At 38.7% G+C, this 23,568-nt stretch overlaps 1 protein-coding gene across 1 annotated transcript in view; it reads right to left on the bottom strand.

Annotated features, from left to right (window-relative positions):
- Positions 1 to 20,793, bottom strand: part of opcml (opioid binding protein/cell adhesion molecule-like) — a 217,827-nt gene extending 197,034 nt beyond the window's left edge. Inside the window, exon 1 of the mRNA XM_026329262.2 lies at positions 20,175 to 20,793. Coding sequence (XP_026185047.1) covers positions 20,175 to 20,332 — 158 coding nt within the window. The 5' untranslated portion in view covers positions 20,333 to 20,793. The remainder of the gene's footprint in view (positions 1 to 20,174) is intronic.
- Positions 20,794 to 23,568: the final 2,775 nt, after the last annotated feature.

The following is a 23,568-nucleotide window of genomic DNA, read 5'->3' as shown; positions in this document are numbered from 1 at the left end:
ATAGGGTGAGGAGCTCGGTCACCCGGGAGGAGCTCGGAGTAGAACCGCTGCTCCTGCATATCGAGAGGAGTCAGTTGAGGTGGCTCGGGCATCTGTTTCAGATGCCTCCTGGGCGCCGCCGTGGAGAGGTGTTCCGGGCATGTCCCACCGGGAGGAGGCCTCAGGGAAGACCCAGGACACGCTGGAGGGACTATGTTTCCCGGCTGGCCTGGGAACGCCTCGGTGTCCCCCCAGAAGAGCTGGAGGAAGTGTCCAGGGAGAAGGAAGTCTGGGTATCCCTGATTTGGCTACTGCCCCCGCGACCCGGTCCCGGCTACGTGGAAGAAGATGGATGGCGAATGAATTAGCTTCATTCTCGCAGTGCATAATGCTACATGTGACGTCACAGTATATAGGTCCACCCCTTATACACCGTGAATGGTCTTTATGTGCCATCTCTGAGATAGACTGTTGCTCTGTCCAGGGTGTACCTCATCTCTTGCCCTATGTCAGCTGGGATTGGCTTAGCCTGACCCTTGATAGGGTAACATAAAAGCAAAGCAGCAGTCTTTAACAGACATTATTTGATTTTTAATAATTGTTTCGGAAAATTTACCTCTCACTGGGAGCATCTCATTTCTGACTGTATTTACTCTGCTTCAGTAGTAATTATTGAAATAGTTTGCTATTTCAAAAGGTTTGGTAATAAATGGGCCATTCAAATTAATATACGAAGACATTTTACTCATGTTACCTCTACTCATAAATTCATATATTGTCCTCCATAACTGTTTACAATTTTCATGACACTGCTCAAATTTAATTGATAATATTGTTTTTTCCTTTACCTATTTAATTTTGTTACTCTATTTCTAAGTGAACCATAGGATTGCCCACCTGTCAGACTACCTGTCATTAGATGTTTTAGATTAGATGTTTTAGTCATTAGATGTTTTAGATAGATGTTTTAGACACCATCAGGTGTCTGACTGATCCCAGATTTATAGTGCATCCCCTGTGAAGGACAACAAGTCCATAGAGTACCGATTATAGTTCATACAAGAACTGTTTTTGGGGGCAAGGAGAACCAGGAGTCCTACAGCAGATGGTTTGACCCCCACAGATCTGGGCAGTGTGGAGTCAGTCTGGGATCAAATTAAGAGACAGAAACACTGGGACAGCCTGAATCTATAGAAGAACTGCAGCAGCTTCTCCAAGGTGCAAAGTACCAGGAGAAACTGTGCAGGTCAAACCAAAGAGAACTGTTGCTGGTTTAAGGGTGGGCAAAGGGGAGAGCTGCAGATTTAGGTTTGGTTCCCTCTACCATAGAACAAGGCAACATATTCAGGGATATTGCTACATTACATTAAATTAAATATTAAAAACATAACACTCAAGAAGCTCATGATTTATGAATATTTTGAATATCACACAAATGTATTTAAAATGAAAATACAGTATCTGGCATATCTATAAAGGCCTTGCAGAAGATACAGTAGTTCCTAGAAAATTTGAAACATTAATATTAATGCAGTCTTGATATAATTAACACAAATTGTTGGATGTGCTGTGAATCCCTTTGAACAAACTTAGCTCCACCACCTTTTCATTGTATGCTAACAAGTTTGTGCAGCTAACTGCAAGACACTGTTCACAGGTTGTGAACCCAGGGCCTTCTTGCTGTGAGACAACAGTGCTAACCACTCAGCCACTGTGTTGCCCTTGTTTTTTTTGTTTTTTGTTTTTTCTTTTATTGTAAAAGTAAGTCAAAGATGTGTCTTGGCCTAAAACTAGAGAGCAATTTATAAAGAAGAATCTTATGATGTAATAAAAGCCTAAGCATACACCTGGGAAATGTTGTAGTCTTTTCATTTTTCTAATAATGAGCTGAAGCTATAGTTAGCAAGCTAGGTGTAGGGCTTTTAGAACTTGGATTTGACACTTAAGAAGTAGTGATGGGAGTCATAAACTCTTTAAGAATTATATGAAACACAGGTCTCCAGCAGCTTGGCTTTTTTTCTTTTTTTGAGTAAAAATAGAGCATGCACACACTGAAACATTTATCAAACTTGCACATCATTATAAATAATGAATTTATACCATTTCATTTGTAAACCTGCTCATTTAGCATTTTTCTTTCCATATAAACCACATTTAATAATTTGCTGTTAAAAATGTGTCAGTAAAGTTTATTACTAAAAATGATTAGAATATATTTTTAATATATTCTAACCATAAGAATTGATTTTAAATCAATGGAAACATGAATTTTTAGATTAGTTAAACAAGATATGTACCAAAGAGTATTATTTAGTTAATTTGCTTCACATTCAAGCTGCATATTTAATTAAGTTGTGATTCAGATGGGTTTCAGATGTTGGAATTTTTCCTATAAAAGCAGCAGTGATATTTTCTGTTTAATGCTAAAATGCTATTAATACCTAGTACCTGAAGAAAGAGTTTTATGAATTAAGAAATGTGCAAAATGTTGCTAATTGTCTATTTTTCAGATTATTATGCCTAGGTTACAGGTATTATTCTCCCTGTTACTCTAGCTGATGAAGCACCTCTTGTTCCTCTCCACCTACAGCTGTTCTGCATCAAATGATTTTAGAGCAGGGTAAAGAAGGAGTAATTCATTCCCACTTCAGCGGGCACTGTCCCTCACTCGTGTTCTTTATATGAGTTTAAATTTTATTTGTGGCTGGAGACACAATGTTTTCTTGATAGTTAGTAGCTGAACATCTGACATTTTTCAGTAAGTTCTGACATTACTAATAAACCCTATCTTTCTTCTTTGCTTTAACCCATTTTCCAGAAGAAACAACTCTAACAGTGTTAACGATTGCCTGTGCTGACCATTATGAAACTGCCACTAAGCACTAAACTGTGTGTGCACCCACCATTGTAATGATGAGGAATCCTTGACATGAGCATCGAGGCTGCCCACCAGCTATCTGTCTCTCATGATTAATTGTGACAATGCAGTAGCATCCATTTGCTGTATATACTAACCAGTGCCAATGACCTTGAAAAGATGAATACCAAATGAATAATTATGAATAATTTATGGTAATTATTTGTTGTATTATTAACTACCTTGTGTTCATAGAGCATTAGCACTTTAAATGTTTCCAACATATGTATCTGTCCTGTGGTACTGGTGAGCAGTTTAATCAGAGGTTTTCCAGGAAGGGGAGGAAGGATTAAGGCCAGCTGTGACCTATGCAAATATTCATGGTATGACAGCAGTATAGTGGTTCGGATGTTTTAACTAATTTAAATCATTTTCCCACATGGTGTGTTGTTGCACAAAGTGGCTGATAAGAGGCACAAACTGGGAGGGAAGCAATGTTTCAGTAGACGCTGAAACAGCACATTTTGAACAGGAGTAAAACACTGATTTCCAGGCATACCAGAAAGCATGATGACTTGGCAACAGTCAATCACGTCACTCATTACTGTCTGGCCATTGTTATGGCCTTTCACATATCCAATATTATTTACTCCACTTCCACACCTGTCAATTACTATTTGAAAATAATATTTTCTGCAAATAACTCAGAATTAGTCAATGTCATCTTTCTCCTGCCACACCTATTCAGATCCTATTTGTTTATATCTATCAAGTCAATGATAAGCTCATTTGAAATAAACTGAGACTGAGATAAACTGGTATGGCTGAGCTGTTGAATTTAATGGGACAAAATGAGTAATGGAGGTATTCCTCCTCTTCACACACAAACACAGATTTCTTTATTTCCTCCTTTGGGGTTTGGTCACTGATCCCGACAACAGGTCTGCTTCACCTTTTTCAAGCTGTCTTTATATTACATTTGAAACTCTTCACTTTAGTGTAGTGAAGGTTAACAACCTCTGCTTGTCAGATAAGCTAGTTTACCCTATCGCTACTTGGTGCGGCTGAAATGTTAGCCCACATTTGAAGTGTTGTATTTCTATTATTCCTGACAGAATGAATGAGCTGCCTAATGATCCTTCATTTCCTTGAGATTGCCATGTGACCTTATTTCTGAGGGAGCATATGGTATCTGTGGTTTGGTTTTTAGGGTGTGAAGTGTTTTAGTAACTACCAATCAGTAACAGAGATGTCTGCTCTGGGAAGAGGTAGCCTAAAAGGGCCTCTGGAAAGCAGACACGGGGTATGTTTAGAGGCTGTGTTAAGGGATCCTGCTGGGAAGGTGAAAAGGATAACCCAAGAAAAGGATACCATATATGGTATCTGAAGTTTGTATTTTTAACTGAAACAATAAATTAAAATGTCTTTGTGGCAACAGAGAAAAACTATCCTTCTGAGGAACCTTAGCACCCACAAAGAGGCTAATTTTCTCCCTGAATCCTGAAATGACATTCTGCTTAAAAATGAGGCAGAGAAAATGCCATAAAATCAAAAGCACTATTATTATAGGAAGATATAGAATGAAGAATGTATTTATTTTATCTATATTTTCAGTGTATGTATATATTGTTTAAAACACAAAATTGTTGCCAACTGTATCTCATGATCTATTTTGCAGATTCATATATAAAATATCTGACAGCCACATGTCGTTCATTAGTTGCAACAGAAATTAAATCAAAAAGAACATGTAACTATAATCTTACAATGGACTCATCCACATCTGTATAAAACCTCTGAAGACTTAACTTTCTGGCATATGTTTTTTTTTCTGAGGTTCAGGAAATTAAGAATCTTTTTAAGTGTAACCATTCTGCTTTTTATAACACTGGGGTGAGATGTGTACTCTTTATAACTTGCCTTTAACCCTTAACTTCATATTTTCTATCCATTTACTGAGTGATCATTGTAAAGCCATATCTTCCTTATGTCTAATTGCGGTTCAAGAACACCATTAGGCTTTGGTTTGACTGCCAAGACTGCAAAAGTGTGAAAAGTAAAGGTTATATAGTAGCCTATATGAAAAATTTAATTAGATCCTGTCGGGCTTATAGTTTAGACCAGAATATTATCCTGCCACACACTACTACTAAAGGTTAATAACATCAAAATGCATGCACATGTGTTGCTAGGTGGAAGTTAACAGAAAGAAAGATAACAGTCAGTATCCTGGTGAAAAACATTCAGTCTTAACAATCCTGTGATGTTATTGATCTCAGTAAAATGGTAGTTAGTAAATGATCTATATAAGCACAAATCAGCCATGCATTTTTAGAGAAGTTTTCACATAAAAAATCCTTTATTGTAACACCAACCACACTTATCCAGATCTAAATTAATTTAGTAAAACATAACTATAAAGATTACCAGTTAACTAGTGATAGAACACCTTATTACTGCCCCTAATCTAGCAATGAATAACATACCTCTATAAAATGTATTATGTAAAGTGTACTTCTTACTGAACTGCCCTGAAAAAGGAATCCAAAAACAGGAATCAAAATATGTGGGTCAACACCAGTGATCTGTTCTAATATAGATGCACTGCTCAGATCTTTTCTGATACTTTACACATACAACATAGAGAATACAGTAAACATGTACAGTACTAGTACTGCACAAAGTAATGAAAGCACGCAGTATAGAGGTTGGTTTGTAATAACTGTCTTCAGGCAATGTATATTTTATCCCTGCTAATGTAAAGCACCAATTGATAATGTACTAATATTTTTTTATTAACACAATCAAACTCTAATTAGAAGTCAGAAATACACATTATATAGTGTCAATTGTGTAATGTACAGTATAATATACATTAAATAAAATACAGCTGCATGATACTGGAAATAAACAACATTTTTTATATATACTATATCTAAAAAATATGACCAACATCATCCTTTCTATAATCAAAATATTTTCATATAACTTGTTATGGTCTTAGGTTTCCGTTTGTTTGTCTTTTATTTTGGTGCCTTAGTTCCTCTTGCACCCTAGATTAGTCGCAGGTAACTTTATGTTTATTAGCTAAATTACTTTCACCTGTGTTTAATTAGTTCTTTGTTCTGAAACTACTTATACTCCCTCTTATCCTTTGTTCATAGTCAAAGCATTAGTTAAAGTAGTTGTAATTGTTCTCTTTTCATGTTTGTAGGGTTTACCTGTTTGCCTGCCCGTCTTCGCCAGGGTAGCGTCTTGTTCCCAGACAGGGATTTTTTGTATTTATGACTGAGCCTTGGGAGATCCAGGAATAAAATCTACTTTGTGTTCTGCATTCGGGTCCTACCTCTCCCCTTTCATCACCGCACCTCACACTTCTTAACACAACTGTTGTTTCTTACAGCCAAATATGCATTTTCTGTGTTTCTGTGTTTCTGTGTTTGTTAAATGACAACAGTGTGTTCCTTTTATTTTTATGGTAGAAAAAAGTTGCAGCTTGAAATGCCAAAATATTTGTACTTCACACAAATTCACAAATGCATAAGCTTCAAGCTATGAAAGACTGGTTTCATTTGTCATTGTGTTCTTGATCGTTTCACCGAAAATCCTAGTATGATGCATCTGCAACCTGTAGTCTAGAGAGCTGCAGCTAGAGGTGCAGTAGTGAGGAAAAGCGCACCCCTGTTTAGATTAACTTCTCAAAACAACCATAGGGATGTACTGCACTTCAATCGGCTAATGTCATGCCTTGTGTACTGAGCTAGATTTCCTTCACTGGTCCATAAGAGCTGGGACTGGGAACATGCACTGGGCCAGGAGTTGTCATTCATGTACTTATTTGTCTGAGTTTCAGGTCTTAATTTGACTTACTTGACTCTGCATCTCCTGTGAGCATTGCATGTGTGCACATTACAATGACAATGCTGAATTCCATTCATTCATTTTATTGTGCCACAGAAGTGAAATAGTAGTAGTAGTAGGGCTGCAACAACTAGTCAATAAAAAGCTGATTATAGTTAGAAGCAAATGTATTTATCCAGTAGTTAGAACTAATGATGTAACTGTTTGCTGTGGCACACGGTGATGCAGTGAGCAGTTGCAGAGAGGAAAATGGTAGAACCACTGGAATGAAAGGAAAGGCTGATTAGATATGTAGTAGTTTGACACTGAAGAAACAGCTGGAAGCTGTCTTACTTGCTATGACACCATAGTATCAGAGAATGATAAGTATGAGAATTAGCCTGGGTGACGGTCCAACGGAAACATACTCCTAAGCAGAAGCCCACGGCTCATCACCTGCTTGTTCACGTTTCTAGATTTTCCCCGCTCAGCGACACACCCGCTGAGAAACCGACTCTGATAATTGGCGATTCCATAGTCAGAAATGTGAAGTACCTTTCTACTTTGACTGGTATTTATTGCTATTCCCAGACTGCCAGCGTTTGTTAACCTACCAGTTAGCTTAGCTAGCTAGTAACATGGCTTCTTCCTCTCTTTCTCCTGCTCGGTGTGCCACATGTTTAGTTATTCCTCTGCCTCCTTTAGTGATAATGATACCTGTAATAAGTGTAAGGGTCTGCTAGCTTTGGAGGCATGATCACTGATTTGAAAGCGCGGCTCCACACCTTTGAACAAAAGTGGGCAGTCGTGGCCTAATGAATAGGGAACTGGCCTTGGAACCTGAAAATTGCAGGTTCGAGTCTCAGGTGGCATGGAGAGAATAGCCAGCGCCCTGTCCATGAGTGAGGTGAGCAAGGCTGGGTGCTGCAGCACTGGCTACCCGCTGCTCACGGTGTGTGTGTGTTCACTGCTGTGTGTGTGCAGTTGGGGGTTAAATGCAGAGCACAAATTCTGAGCATACTTGGCCATATAAGTCACTTTCACTTCACTTTTCACTTTCAAAAGCCCGTTAGCCGGTGTGGAGCCACCGAGGTCAGGCTCAGGGTCTGTTAATGGTCCAAGGGCAGCTCCAGAGCAGCCCGGAGAATTAGCCACGGTGACGGTCCGACGGAAACATACTCCTAAGCAGAAGCCCACGGCTCATCACCTGACGGATCACATTTTTAATAGATTTTCCCCGCTCAGCAACACACCCGCTGAGAAACCGACTCTGATAATTGGCAAGTCCATAGTCAGAAACGTGAAGCTAGAGACACCAGCGACCATAGTCAAATGTATTCTTGGGGCTAGAGTGGGCGACATTGGGTCAAATTTGAAGCTGCTGGCTAAGGCTAATCGTAAATATGGAAAAATTGTTATTCAAGTCGGCAGCAATGACACCCGATTACGCCAATCGGAGGTCACTAAAATTAATGTTGAAAACACAAAAACCAGTTCTACTTGTCATTGTGTACCGTCCACCTGTCCCTTACTCAGAGTTTTTAACTGAATTTCCAGACTTCCTGGCTGATTTAGTGCTTAGTTCAGATAAAGTCATTATAGTGGGAGATTTTAACATTCATGTAGATGTTGAAAATAATAGTCTCAGCATTGCATTTAATTCTATATTAGATTCAATTGGTTTCATTCAAAACGTTAATAAACCCACCCACTGTTTCAATCACACCCTTGATCTTGTTCTGACCTATGGCATCGAAATTGAACATTTAATACCTGAACCATCCCTTAGTTATGTTGCTATAGGCCTAGACTGCCCGAGTGTGAATCAGTGAACATGTTAAACTATGACTCTAACCGAGCTGTTACTTAATATATCAAGTGACTGCTTTATATCAGAACAGTACACTATTGTATCACATTGTGAACCCAGACAATTGTTGAGATTAATCACATATTATATCAGCAGCTTCATGGTTTAGGTTACTTGTGAAACAACAGTCTAAGCTGCTGATGGCTGGGCAGGAGCAACAGTTTGCATTAGATTGTGAAACAACTTCCCAGTGTGCCCATCAGAGGAGGTTCTTTCTTTGAGCAGAGATGATGGTGAGTACCAAGGAGAAAGCTCAAACCTTTTATGGGATAATATTCTTCCAAAAGAAAGACAGAAAAAACAGGTCAGGTTCAGGTGGACCATTTCTGATAAACAAGAAAAGCCTGCTGCTAAATTGGCTATATTGATTTTCCACAGTTAAATAGTGTATGTCAGAAATGTTATACAGTAGTTTCTTGTTTTTTCCTCTAGTCTGACCTCTGTTTATTATATAAGCAATCGCTCCAGAGAATTTGTTTGGTGACACGGTTGCAGAACTCCACAGGTCAGAAAAATGGCTTAATGGCCAGACAGTCACAAATAAAGAGAACAGGAGTATTCACATAGATCATTCAGCAGCTGCCCCTTTAGAAGACAGTTTACTTTGAAACCAGCTATGTAGAATATAGACATGTAGATATATCTCTCTTTAGCACACTCTACAAGATTACCTGGCTGATTCAGTCTGAGGCCTAACAATCAATTCCTTTCTGCAAAGTGTTAGTGTTAATTTTTCAGAGTGAGACTGCTTTGTGATATTTCTTTGGACTGTATTCTAGTGTTTCATCTAGTCTTTCATCACTTAGTATTCTTTCGAATACAAGAGATATTGCACATGATGTGATGCATTACAAAAACTCATAGAAAAGCTGCCTAACTCTCCTCTTTCTCAACAATCACTTCAAATATGTCCTTGACCAAGGAAGTGAACTCCTGACTGCTCTATTGGAGCTGCTCAGTGGCCAAAAGTAGAAGACCGTAGGGCAACTCCCAAGTGTTAAAGTGTTTAACTGTGTGAATGTGAAGCAAGGTGGTATAGAAGTTGTTGTGCAGTTGGAAAAGTATTCCCAGTTACCTTTCCAAAAAAAAGTATAAAAATTGATGTAAAAGTCAAACACATTAATGTTCAGTTGACTTATAATATTTAATATTCCATAAATGCACAAATTCTGAACATGAACGTGATTCCCAAATGTGATTAACAGTGGAGAAGACATGGAGGGGGGAATCAATGTGAAGCAAATCAATTCATTACAGCCAGTGGTTTCAGCCACTTATTTGTTTAATGTAGTATGACATTCTTCCCAGATGACTCCTCATCAGTTAAATCTAGATTAATAATGAGCACCATCGGCTGGCAGACTGAGACAAATTCTCTCTTTCCTTCCCTGTCCTCAGATACTGAAATCTGGGTGCAATAAGAAATTTAAGGGTATTTCAGTGAACCTAAACCAACCACACCCAAACTATATGTATTAAAATAGAAAGGAAGGAGGTACAAAGCAAAGTTACTCAGGAATGCATTTTCCAAAATGCCTTTAAAGACCTGTTTCACAGATACCTCCCTAAAAGTTTTTCTAAAAGTTAATCAAAATGTCTTTAACAAGTTGCATGCTAAGAAACTTAGCAAACTAGCATGTCGACTTTTCAGTATGTCTGTCATTATACTGTGAATGGAGACAGCATATATACAGTAGAGGCCCTGGGCATTAGATAGCAATAATTAAGTAGCTAATCTGAACATAATGACTGCAATGCACTGTTTGATACATGACAGACACATGTTCATGGCAAGACTTTCAGACTGTGATCAGCTTGTAAGCTAAAGCTGGCAGCCAAGTCCCATTTAACAGCCATATTTACTGCATTCTCCTCTTAATTGACTACTGTAGCTGCTTGGTTTATGGTGAAATTGCTCCGTCAGGATTAGTTAAGTCTCATCACCACACTGCCCATACAGAGCATTTTGAGACCAATAAATGAACAACAATATTACATCAGCCCCATCCTTGATTCTAAGTATAGCTCAGCTGCACTATCCTTGAGGCGGCATTGGCTAGGGAACAGAATCAATGGGAGGCACTTTTCTCTGCCATATTCTTCCATTAGGGGGATCTGTTCTGTTAAAGAACTAAAGGTTGGTATCCAGGATCAGAGAAGTGGCAGGAGAATTAGAGTTGCCTGGTCACCGGAGGCCAGTACTTTGTGTTGACAGATGGTTGGAGACATCTCATTTCTGAAATGACGGAGATCTCAAGTGGAAGACATGAAAAACATTGCATGCAATATTTCAAGCTGCATTAATGCACAACAGTGCATCAACTAATATTCCAGTACTTACACATGAAAGCCTGCACTGATGTAAGCAATATTCCAACATTGCAGAAGTCCTGCAACCATGCCCTAAAGCAGGGGCAAAACTGCAATCCAGTGACTTCAGTAAGCAGTTAAAGGTTCTAGTTGTGCTGCAGACTGATTTTTGAATTGTAAAAGCCATCCCGCCTCGCCATAGCAAGCAAAGAGTGTGCTAATGCAAAGTGTAGAACCTTTCTAGGAATACCCTGATCACCTCTGGAGAGGATGTCCTACTTTTTCAATCTCTGAGTCACATTCTTAAACAGAAAGAACTGTGGTAGCAAAAAGGACAAATAACAGCTATTACTACGTGAAACAGCACACAAGCTCCCATATGCCCCCCATAATGATAACAACATATATCAAATATAACCATTTACAATAGGGAGGTCAGTAATTGAGCTAACTTAGTCATTAATTAAAAGATCTCAACATACTTATCTTCACATAACACATTGGGAATATTAAAATTAACTTCCTGTCTTACAGCCTTAAGGATTGAAGAAAATCCCTTTTCACTCATTATTTTGCAAATATATTCAGCTCAGCACTCCAAAGTATAACCAAATCTTTTCTTACTGGTGGGGCATGGGGACAGGCAGACATACAGACAGGTTAGGGTTCAGGCTAGCATCTACCATGCTGTAATTTAACTGAAGCTTTGCACTAGCTATAGTTCTAGTGTGTGTCAAATGCATCATTGCACTTGTGTGAGGACCTACCATACTAATATCAGTACTACAATGTTTCCAAAGATTGGGCTGGAAAAGGGTACAGGGACATCTGAATGTCATAGATGAGAATGATGTTGGTTACTGTAGTTAGTATGTTAAAAAAAAAACACAAGTCCATGCAAAGCCAAAAATACTGGCAATTTAGTTTTAAAACATACAGACTTTTAATATCTGTTGTTGATATTTGAGTTCTTTGAACTGTTCGCTCTCATATGAGAGATAACCACATATATATATATATATAATAGTCACCAATCAACCTATATATATATATATATATATATATATATATATATACATAGGTTGATTGGTGACTCTAAATTTCCCATAGGAGTGAGTGTGAGTGTGTGAGGTTGTTTGTCTCTATGTGGCTCTGTGATGGACTGGTGACCTGTCCAGGGTGTATCCCTGCCTTTTACCCAAAGAGAGCTGGGATAGGCTCCAGCAGATCCCTGTGACCCTGGTTAAGGAATTAATAGATAGATAGATAGATAGATAGATAGAATAGTTGTATATTTGAATACACAAAGTAATGTCCTCACCAAACTTTGACTTCTTGGACACAAGAGTATAATCAGCTCAATAACTGTGCAGTCCTGGCTTCAGAGAAACTTTGGGGATACTTTTTGCCAATACAGAGCATTAAGTCTTGAGGCAGATGAGTAAGAAGGATGAAAATGTCCCAAAAAAGAGGAAGGAGAAAAGTAGGTAGAAGAGTGAAAGCAGTAGAGCATAAATTGCCTGGCAGAATGTGGCATGAATGGAAGGTGTTGCTGATGAGTATTAATGATATCAGAAAAGTGCAGCCAAACATGCACAGAGAGGGGACAGCAGAGACAGGCTATAATGGATGTGGCTGGCTCTCAGAAGTAGAGGCTCTAGTTGGACTGCAGCACAGTGCATAGGTTTCTGGATATTAAAAATTAATGACTATCTCTGTGATTTACGACAACAAAAAGATGCTGAAACCCAGGCTGTGTAAGATGGATGTACAGGGAATGCTAGAAAAGACTGATGTCACCCTGTTGGACTACTGGAGAAAGGGACAGGGGAATAGGACCCTATCTTCAGATCTGTGGAGTGAGCTACAATACTTTATTATGTCAGTAAGTCATAAGTCAAACATCCTGTGACCATTACATTGGGCAAACCTGAAGGACTCTTCCAAAAGTTTGAACTTAAAAGCCTCCCCATGTTAGGTTTCCCCCCACCCCCTCCTTTTATAACCTTATGTTAGATTTAACCACTTAGTGCAGTACAATAGCTTGTTTTATAAGTATCTATACTTGAATGACAGTTTTAATAAGATCTGTATATCCCAAGTTATGTGCTGTGCGACAGCAGGCAGTGCTGTATGTGTGCAATGTTCTGCTTCCACTTCAGGCAGACTCAGTGTATCACCTGCTTTTTATTCTCATGCTTCTCTCTGTACGCTGTAGGCAGCTTTCATGGTAGAACAAAAGTGAGACATGGCCGCAAGCCCATGGACACTGCAGCCCGTCAGTAAAAGATGTTTCAAACCTACACAAACTAAGGAGGCCAGTATGTCTAACTTGGCAACACACTTCACCGACGCACATGTTGACTTGTAGAAATAATTTAAAGAGCGACAAGTTAGCGATTAGCAAATGTGATAGATAACATAACTCCATGACATACCAAATCAAAGGAGTGTCATTTATTTTGTGAAATCTTGTCACTATTGGAGTTTGACAAGGAAATTAAGTGCAACTGTCAAATCTAATTTAATCTTTTTAGCTGTTAACTCACCAATGTAACTAACACAATTCACTCCTTTTGTTTTATGTCCTTTTTTCATATTCTCTACAGCGCTGACATTGTCAAAAGAGCTTTTCTCTGTGGTTAAGTTCTATGTACTATCTAATGGTTTAGTCTGTTTCTGTGGTTTGGTTTCAGCATTGGCATCAAGATAGTTAGGCAGGTATTAGTATCAAAGTCATAATTTTGGTATCACAACAACATTAATTTGTTACATAAAATATATCAAACATGGTATAGTCCTTTTGTTGTCATGGAAATATTTGCAGTGACACATCCTTGACCAGTTTCTGTTCAACTACTACTAAGGCCATATAGACCAAACCTAGCAGCTGTGGCACAGGAAGAAAAAGACAAGGGCTAAGGGCACAATGAATAAATAAAAAGTATAGGGTTATGTAAGGATTTTTATGGTGTGTTGGAATACACCCAAAACCCTTGAACTACAAGTAAAATATTATATATATTTTGATTAAAACTCAGAAGAACCATGTTTTAGGATACATGCAAGGAAATATATGGATAATAAAATATGCATCTAGTAAAATGACTAATTCCCAAAGCAATAAGTTAGATCATCTTTCTTGCAATTAGACTGACTTATTTTTACGCACTGCTAAAAAACATAGCACCTACACTTCACTAAACAAGAAAGTTATTGTTCTGTCTTAGTTCTTGTTGAAGCTTTGGTTTGTTTGGCTTTTGTTTTTAGAGCTGCATAAAATCTACCCTTTAAGAAAATCTGGGCTCATTTGCTCATGACAGGGTTTCTGAAAAGTATTGGTTAAAGTGATACATCATGGTAAGATCATGGGCAAAAAAAACACAGTTTGTTCCCATTTTCCTCCCCTTAGGCTTCCCTTTGCAAAATGCCCTTGTCTGCACATGATCCTAAAATCAGTCTTAGTTCTTTTCCTAACTGCCAATTATTGTAGTAGGAGTGCACTGCAGTGTTTCAGGTCAATGTCTGAAGTACAATCAGCAAGAGATACCACAGCTAGTTAGCGACTTGCAGTCATGATAAATTGATCCAAAACAAAAGGAATCTTATACAGCAGAAAGTCAGATCAAAATTCTTTCATTCTTGTAAACATTTCAGAGAGATTAGGGCAGTCTATAACATAAGAGATACAGATGTGTTTTGCTAAACATTTGACCCAGCTTTGGTAATTCTGCACAATTTATTTGATGTTTTTGAAAACTCCATATTGCAGAGATGCCATGCCTGTTTGAAGTCTACCATTTAAAACTCTCGAACGCTCTAGGTTAGATATATGGACCTTTGGAAACGTATTCAGTGAAAGCAGTTGCTTGCTTTGTCACTAAATTATTTAACGTGGCTCTTATACTCTAAAACCTTCATCAAGAAAAAACCTTGGTTTTGTGTGCAAGTCCTGATTTGAAAGTAAGAGGAAAAGAACGCAGTTTTACAGTTTCAGTTATCTAAACTAAATGATGTACAGTATGTGGTGAAACAAAAATAAAACACTTGTCCTTGGTTACGTATTGGAAATCAGTGAAAGCCTTGAAGATTTAATGATATTGTTACTGAACAACCAACAGGATTACAGTTATACACAGCTCACTGAAAAGGTCACAATTAAAGGTAGGCCTTTGTATCTTCTGATTTGAAACCAGCCATTCGATTAGGATGCCAAGCATATGTTCACTGAATATTTCAAGGAACCTTGTGTAATAAGTGCTGAGTGAAGACAATAAAATGAGAGCTAGAAATAATACTCACTTGCTCATTAAAGTAGTTCTCATCACTTCTGAAAGAGATATATAAAACACCTAGGAATTGTTAAGACCCAAGTTAACTGGTAATTTAATATCAATACTCTTGACTATTGCAATCTAAAATTATGTCTCAACAAAATCCATAATATTGAAAAAGTTAAGAATTTCTCAGACAGGGAGACAATGGCGAAACAGAAAAACAAAAATATTTTTATGGCAAAAAGCACTGAGTTTTATTCTTGCCTTTCTTAGGGTTTGATGCTGTATGCAATTATTGTTTTTTATTAGTTCTACATTCAACAACATAATTGTTAAACTGACAGGGTTTCTTATTGGCCTAGAACTGTAATGATCATTGTACAAAACACATATAAAACTTTTTTTGTCCATATGTTGGGTCAAAAAACTAGTGATTTCTGCTTTCCAAAGAATCACAGCACAGCAGAACCCTACATTTAAAATGTGTAACTTTATTACATAAAGATAAACTTGCTTTAATGCCACGGTGGTTTTTAGGTCACAATGTATAGTTCTTGGAGAACGGAGTGCAAATTATGGTTTAACTGTATCTTTACCTCAGCTCTCCACACCCTGGTTTATAAGACAGATGTTGTGTCAAGCGTCAGCAGCCATCACTGATGCTAAACTGTCGACCTGGAAGAAAGGCCACAGACAGCCAAAATATAAAGTGGCCTTTCAGTGACACAGCAGTGGAACTAGTGGTATTCAGTGAAAACAGTAACCATCAACTGACATACGCTTGGGTACTACTTTTCAATGACTTGCTGTATAAAGAAATGAATGAAGAGACTTTTCTCTAGGATTGGTACCATTATCCTGGATACTAGCAGTGGCTTGTGGCTTGCCCAAAAACAAGGAATAAAAGGCGCTGCTGGAGAGGGCTACCAAGCAGGACAGTTCAGTCCAATACAATCCATCAATGACTGTACTGTGACTGTCAGTACAGGCAAGGATAAAGATCCGATAAGTGGTTAGGCCAGTAACTCTTGCAAATGGACAGATCCCATGGGATTGAAGCAACTCAACTTAGGTGTCTGAGCAAAGATTACCAAAATGGCCCAAAGGTATTGCACACCTTCAGTGTCCCAAAAAACCAAACTGGCTATGATCAGTTTGAAACGTAGGAACAGTTGTTGTCCTTGTCGTTTCACTGGCAAGGACTCGAGGTCAGGACATCTGCATGCTGGGGGGCTAGTAAAGCTCAGCACTTGCAGGTGAAAATAAACAGCAGGTAAAACCAGATGTGACAGAAGTAATAATAACAGAAATGCAATCATATCATTTACATTTATTTAAATAAAACACAAACTCCCCTTTATTAAAAGGTACAAATAGAACAAATTTAACTGGAAAGAATTAAAAATACATTATCAAGAGACTGATCAACAACATGTCATATGTTCTAATACCTCCTCAAAATAGCACTTTGGATGGTGATGGTGAAAGCTCCTTGTGTATTTCTTTAAGTAATTTTACAACAAAGATTGCTCATATAATTAACATTACTATTTAACATGTTAAACTCTGCTGTTTTCCCTTTCTCACTTCCTCTGTGTCCTCTGTGTCCAGTAAACTTGGACACACATTTCTATGATTTGTAGGTTCTGCTGTTTTCAGTAATACCATGTCCATGTTTGTTGAAGGGCTGCAATATAGCAACAGGGGAAAGCGAGGGCAGCCAATGAAAGCATGAGGGCATCTGAGCAGAGTTTAACTGGTTAAAGCCATGCTGTGTACTTTAGCTGAATAAAAAGATGACTAATACATCTGTACATTAATGGATGGTGGGTCACGGATCCGAAGAACATCTATGTGCCCAATCTACCAAGCAATAAAAGCAAGTGTTTGGCTGCTCACATCTATCAGAGGGTGTTAACTGTGCAGGTTTAAACAAATAAGGTCAGTACACCTGTATGTCTATTAGCGACTGGTAATGTGACATTACATTGACTGACTGCTGGGATCGATGCTGTCTGGCTCCACACCTGGTAACAGCAATGACAATACTAATATCAATGAGATTCTGACATCATCTTCCTCGCAACACTTGGTGTTTGATTCTTACCACATATCATTTATTGAACTACACTTAGATGTATACTGCCAGCATTGCCTCAAGACCAGACATGTCTATTAGGTATGTCACCCAGCCTCCTACCTTTTAGCTAATTAGAGTTAGATACTGATGCAAATACTGCCATCATTACAGGCAACTAGAATCAATTATTCACACAGTATCGTAAATTGTCAGAGGATAAATAATTATCACTAGTACCTGAATATTCCATTTTAAAGGTAAGTCCATGATCCATGTACAGATGAGCATAAAATATTAGCATAATTTTATGTTTTTTATTTCTAATTATAAGGGCTATTAAAGCTGTGTTCAATATTAATTAATCTGCCTCTCACATCTGCATAAGTTCCTGTTGCCAGTGGTTCACTTTATGTGAGAAAAATACTGTTTTGTTTTTTGTTTAGATGCTAACATAACCCAGTACAAATAAAATAACACTAAGAATTATGCCAGTTACAGGAAATTGCTCAGATGAAACAATTGTTCATTAAAAGTATATTGGTAGGGTCACACTAATGTTGCAGTTTCCCAGGCCTAAAAACATTCAACTCTTGATTTTGTCTCTGTGAACGAGCTAAGAACACTGTTTTCCACTCCTAATCTAAGATTGAACAGCTTACTGGGTCAGGCTGGAATTAAATTTATGTATCACTACAGAGCACTCTGTTAGCTTCAAGAAAATGTTGCTTAAAATGTGGCAAAATGCAGGCTGTAAACATGGAAATACAGGTGTATGCTGGTAGAAATTAGGTGTATCATTGCTGCAATTTCATCAGTAAAATGTTGAACAGGAAGAAATGAAAACACTGAATATTGTAATGCCACTGTAAAGTCTTAGTGTGTTATGTTGATCAAATCAAAGGTCAACACAGCTGAACTCCTCTCCAATTTTTGCTGACCTTGACCCACCTCCCTGAGTCCCAGCCTCACTGGTCTGCTGCCATTCCAAGCCTCTGCATCACTGCCACTTCACTAATAAGAGAGTTAGAGGTGTTCTGCACTAGCAATGCAGCAGGTCTCGTAGCCTTAACCTCAGGGTGCTTCTGGCATATATCACTGACCTATAAAATGTGTGGACAATGATATTATACAATATACTGTACTAGCTCTGTAGGCCTTATTCCAATCTGCAGAGACTGGAAAGCAGAAAGAGAATGATGTCTGTTTTCTTTGGTGCTTTCAACACTATCCAGACCTGGAGAAGCTCAAAGCAATGCAGGGTGGATAGCATGGCATTCTAAATTTTGGACTGACTAGCTCACTGACAGGCAGCACTTCATCTTCCTCCAGGACAGCATATTGGATACACTGTGAAGCAGCACAGGGATGGCCAGGGTAACAATACTGTCAGCTCATGGTCTACACTCTTTGTTAAGATGCAACTCAGGGTCATGGCAGGTCCACAAGTTCTTTGAGCACTCCCATATTGTGGACTTGTATAGTTTAGAGAAAGAAAATGAGAACATAAGGCTACCAAAGGAGCTTTGCTAAATGCTGTAGAGTCCACCATATGTAGCTGAACACCAGCAGGACAAATAGGCAGAGTGGAATTCAGCCTGTCACCTTCCAGGAGAAGGAGAGTGAAATAGGTGGTTTTAATGGATCCAACAGACAACTTAACAACTTCTAGTAATCAATGGAGATCCGCATACATTTAAAATGACTAAGAATAAAGACAGGATTAACAAAGTGGTGAAGGGGGCTAGGTCTGTTTTCTAATGCTACACATAGCAGAGGAGAAAAGACGAAGACTAAAATGTTCTCCAGTATATGGTGAGCTGGTGCAGCTATAGCACATGATCACATTCCATCTCACCTACCAAAGGTGCAACAGCAAGCTGTTTAGCTGCTCATCTGTGTCGACAGTCTTCAGAGTGTACAATAATACTTGTCCAAATACATCACAGTTGGCCTGAAGCCAGCTGAACTCTACTGCCCTGCTCTGACAACTTGAAGTACTGAACACAGCCTGTTTCACAGCCTAACTGTTTAGCATATGTTGAAAATCAACAGCAACACCCACATTTAAGTGATACATACATACATACATACATACATACATACATACATACATATATATACATATATATAATCTTAGCAAGCATTGCCTTTTAATGTATCATATTGAAATAAAATTGATAGTATGTTCATATGATAAACCTCTGTATGCTGTAAGGCTGTCTGTGCATGTATGTGTGTGTGTATGTGTGCACGAGCATGTGTGTATTTATATGTGTGGGTGCAGTGGGGCCCTATCTCACATACTTTCACAGGGATTCTCAATTTCTGCACACCTGGTCTATTCTATATGCTATATACTATACATAGAGAAGATATGAAAAACACTGTATATACTAAAAATTCTCAATAAAACCCTATGCAAAGAAAATATACTGTATTTACCACATATGTTGTAAAAGCAAGTCTCTATAGTCTCAGGGAGTAGCAGAGCAATAAGCGGTCAGATGAACACTCCAGTCTTCCAAAACATTTTATGAAGTGTTACTAAAACAACGCAGCGATGAAAATTAAAGTCATACATACCTCGATTTGTAGCATAAAGCTAATCAAATCATACGTACACAAGCCACCCTAATGCTGAATTAGAGTAGCTCTGTGCATCCTCAAATAGACATTAACCAAATGGATCAATAACATTCAAGGGCAATGATCAGGCTTCGCACCGAGTTTTGCACGTTACACCATAACTTGCAAATGACACGCATGTAGCTGTGGCCCATGTAAAAACAAGCACTTGCGTGTCTACATGGTTAATGATAACCCTTTGTAGCGACTGCACCGGTCTTTGGACCAACACATGGTTTAAAGCAGGAGTCAGTGTCCATGGCGTATATAGGAGGCAGCCTGATGTGAGTCATGCCTGCACATGATCCTAAAATGAAATACAGTGAAAAGACTTACTTTAAAACGGCGCTGTCCCCCTGTCTGACGGTGATGTTGTCCTTTAATACAGAATCTCCGCTTCTGGCTGGAACTCCTGCAGGTACAAGGAATAACAATCTAAGTCCGAGGACGACAAGGCATCTCCCAGGCACTGCTAAATAGCCACAAATCCCCATCTTTTTGATTTTTATTTTTCCTGTCACTGCGCAACTTCCAGGATAACTTGAACCCTATGATATTCCTTTTGCGTCTTGAGCTACGGACCGCAAATTCCACTCCACCAAGACGCTGTTGTTGCCTACTGAAACGGTGGTCGACCTGGTTTTGCTCCAAGTAAACAGGCTTGTTATGAAATACTGTCTGTCTCGATAAACACAGGGGAAAGTCTCTCCTGCTCTCTCCAGCCGCTCTAGGAAACTGAGAAAAGCACCGTGTTTCTCGCAAATATGCGCAGCGCCTCCTCCGCTTCAAACTGTGATCGCCGTGAAATGGATGCTCTCGCAACGATGCATCAGTCAGGTCTCCTTGTATGCTTTTCTTTATCCACCCTCTGGATTTTTCTGTCGTGAACACTCAACAAAAACGGCTGAATTCACGTCAGTGTTTCTTTTCGTTAAATAGGCTATAGCTCCTGAGGTACCCTCTCTCTCTCTCTCCCGCTCTCTCTCTCTCTCTCTCGGTTTCTCCCTCTCTCTCTCTGTCTCTCTCGGTGTCTCTCTCTTCCTACACCTCGCTCTCCATGTCGCTTAATCGCCAGGTATCATCAGTTGTCTGTACCATGAGGACCATATAGTCTGTATTCTGCAAAATTCTAACATTCATAGGGGTTAGCTGGATCCCAAACTTGGGTCCAGGGACCTGGTAAACCATAGGTCCCTGAAACAAGAAAGTTTGCAGGGGACAGTGAGATGTCATAGTGATTTGGCAAGTAATAGATAATCTCTCATAACATCATCATTATTATAATTATTATAATTTCATTTTAGCACACACCCATGAATATAACAGAATCATAGATAGGTTATTGATTTAGTTTTCATTGATGTGCAGTCTGCACAGTAGCCATGGACCTGCTGGCTCACTAGTTAGAGCTGTGGCTGACAGACTGCATGACCAGCAGGGGCACCAGGGGCTCAGAGGTTACTGAACAATTACGAATTGTTGAATTTCACAGTAACGCAACTGACTTGAGACAGCAGACAGAGGATGCATTTTAATAAGGTTAACAATCAGTACCGTGACACATGTTTTTATTGATTCATCTTTGAATGATTGAGCAAAATAGGGGACCTTGGGGCAAAACCTGTTCAAATGAGACTCCAGTGTGTATTTATTGGGCAAACATAACATGAAACAGGTCAAGGACCAGGGAAGTGAACTGTCAGGAAAATGTTCATCATCTCTCAAAAAAGGCACTTTATGAGAGAATAAGAAGTTGATTTGGCTCCATGTAGTAAAACAGTTTTCAGTGGAGGTCTGTGGGCTAATGTACATCTATTCTGGTCTCCTTAACATCACCTGGAGTTCAACTAGGGATGTGTTACAAACAATGCTCCAGGCTATCTGATGCTCCATGAAAATGTATTTGGAATATATTACAATCTGGTTTCAAGACCTTCATTGTTTGAATTGTGTACTTACGCATAACAAATGTGCTTTTTTGAAGGAGATACAGCATAATTGTGGAGCAAGGCTATATTCTAGTGTAGCTGTAGACACTGCACATTTTTAACCCTAATAGGTTTATGCAGCCTCAGATATACTGTACTTCACGCTATCCCCCCGGTCAGTACCCATAAAGCCAAAAATCACATGAGCATCATGACACATTTTACTGAATGAGCTGAACAAAAAATTGGCCTACAGATTAGTATGCGATTACCTATATGTTTCCTGTGAATATTCATGAATAGAAGTGTGGCATGCAATAATCTATAATGAACTTTAGAAGAAAATTCTGCTACAGGGACTTTAGTTTAAGTCAAGAACATTCAAAATGACATGAAATAGATTAAATATTGTCCCATTGACCTCCACCTGGAGAGATCTCTATTGATGTCTTTAATTAAAAGCTGTATAACCATCATGTAGACTTACAAGAGCAGAAGCTGATCCTTTGATCTGAAAAGTCATTTTTGTCTATTGTTGTAAAATTGAATACATGTGGCTGTTGCTAACCTCTTTTAAAGGCTGTTAGGAATCATCTAACCCTGTCTTTGTAAGAAGTCATTTTTACTAACTTTGTAAGTGAATGACATTTTCAGTTCATGTCTTTGATGATTAGTTTGAAGAGGAGAGATAACTTTAGTGTGACAGTCTGAACTTCACCAAACCACATTCACTTTCTTTACCACTGTGGTCCTGCACTGTCTCTCCCTGTCCATATCTGTATGCATAGAGAGACTGCTGGCCACTAGGGATGAGAGTGGCACTCTGCTGCACATCTAACAGCAGCACTCAGTTACTGTGACAGCTTTTGAGTCTCATGAGAAGACTGAACAAGATAATTTCTTTACGTTAACAACAATTTGGCATGCTGTTAAGGTATTGGAAGGGAGGCAACAAATGACACCGCACTGACAGCTTTGGATGCCATGACTGGGGAAAGATACAAGTGACACATGGCATTGTTCTTGTCTGGTATCAAATGTTTGTGCAAGTGCGAAAGCAATGCTGGCTCAGATTTGCAGGCTTACTGTCTGCATTCTGTTGTGTGTCCATCAATCTTATCTCATATGCAATTGACTTCACAATAATAGCCATTCTAAGATAAACACTAAGTGCGATGTACGATACAGTGCCAGATAAACAATTTTATCTTTTAGCAGGTGTGAGGTTTTATTGCCCACTTTCTGGTAGTTGCAGCAGTAGAGCACAAAAACTAAGCACAATGAAAGTGGACCTTGAGGTAACATTAAAACTAAAATGTATCATCCACACTGTCCTTTGTGTATATCCCATTTCTTGTGTTTCCATCATTTTAAGACAGCATCTAGACACCATTATAACCCTGATTCAAATTCCAGAAAATGTACAAGCCAACATAGATGATTTGTTATGCAAAGGCCTGAGTGAACACTTGTAACATATGAGCAGCCCATCACATTTACCAAAGTGTTGTTTAGTTTATCCATAGGCTCATACTGTGGAATTATGATGATGTCTTATGTTGGAGAAATTGGGCAAAGATAAGACTTAATTAAAATTATATCTGGCTGGGATGCAACACAAGTCCTGACTATGTGCACGTCTTAATGGTTTTTAAATTAAAACCCCTCCCTGACCTCAGCAAAATCTAAGATATGTGGTCTTAATTAGAGTCAAGAGTACAGGGAGGAGGTGAGCTAAGGCGCTTGTTCACATGCACCCCCTCAGTCGATTAGGGCTGCAGCATTTGTCCAAGTAAAATAGG

Source organism: Mastacembelus armatus, chromosome 14 (assembly GCF_900324485.2).
Source record: "Mastacembelus armatus chromosome 14, fMasArm1.2, whole genome shotgun sequence".
In the NCBI taxonomy this organism is placed as follows: domain Eukaryota; kingdom Metazoa; phylum Chordata; class Actinopteri; order Synbranchiformes; family Mastacembelidae; genus Mastacembelus; species Mastacembelus armatus.
The sequence above is the reverse complement of the archived record's forward strand: the minus strand, read 5'-3'. Positions and strand labels throughout refer to the sequence as shown.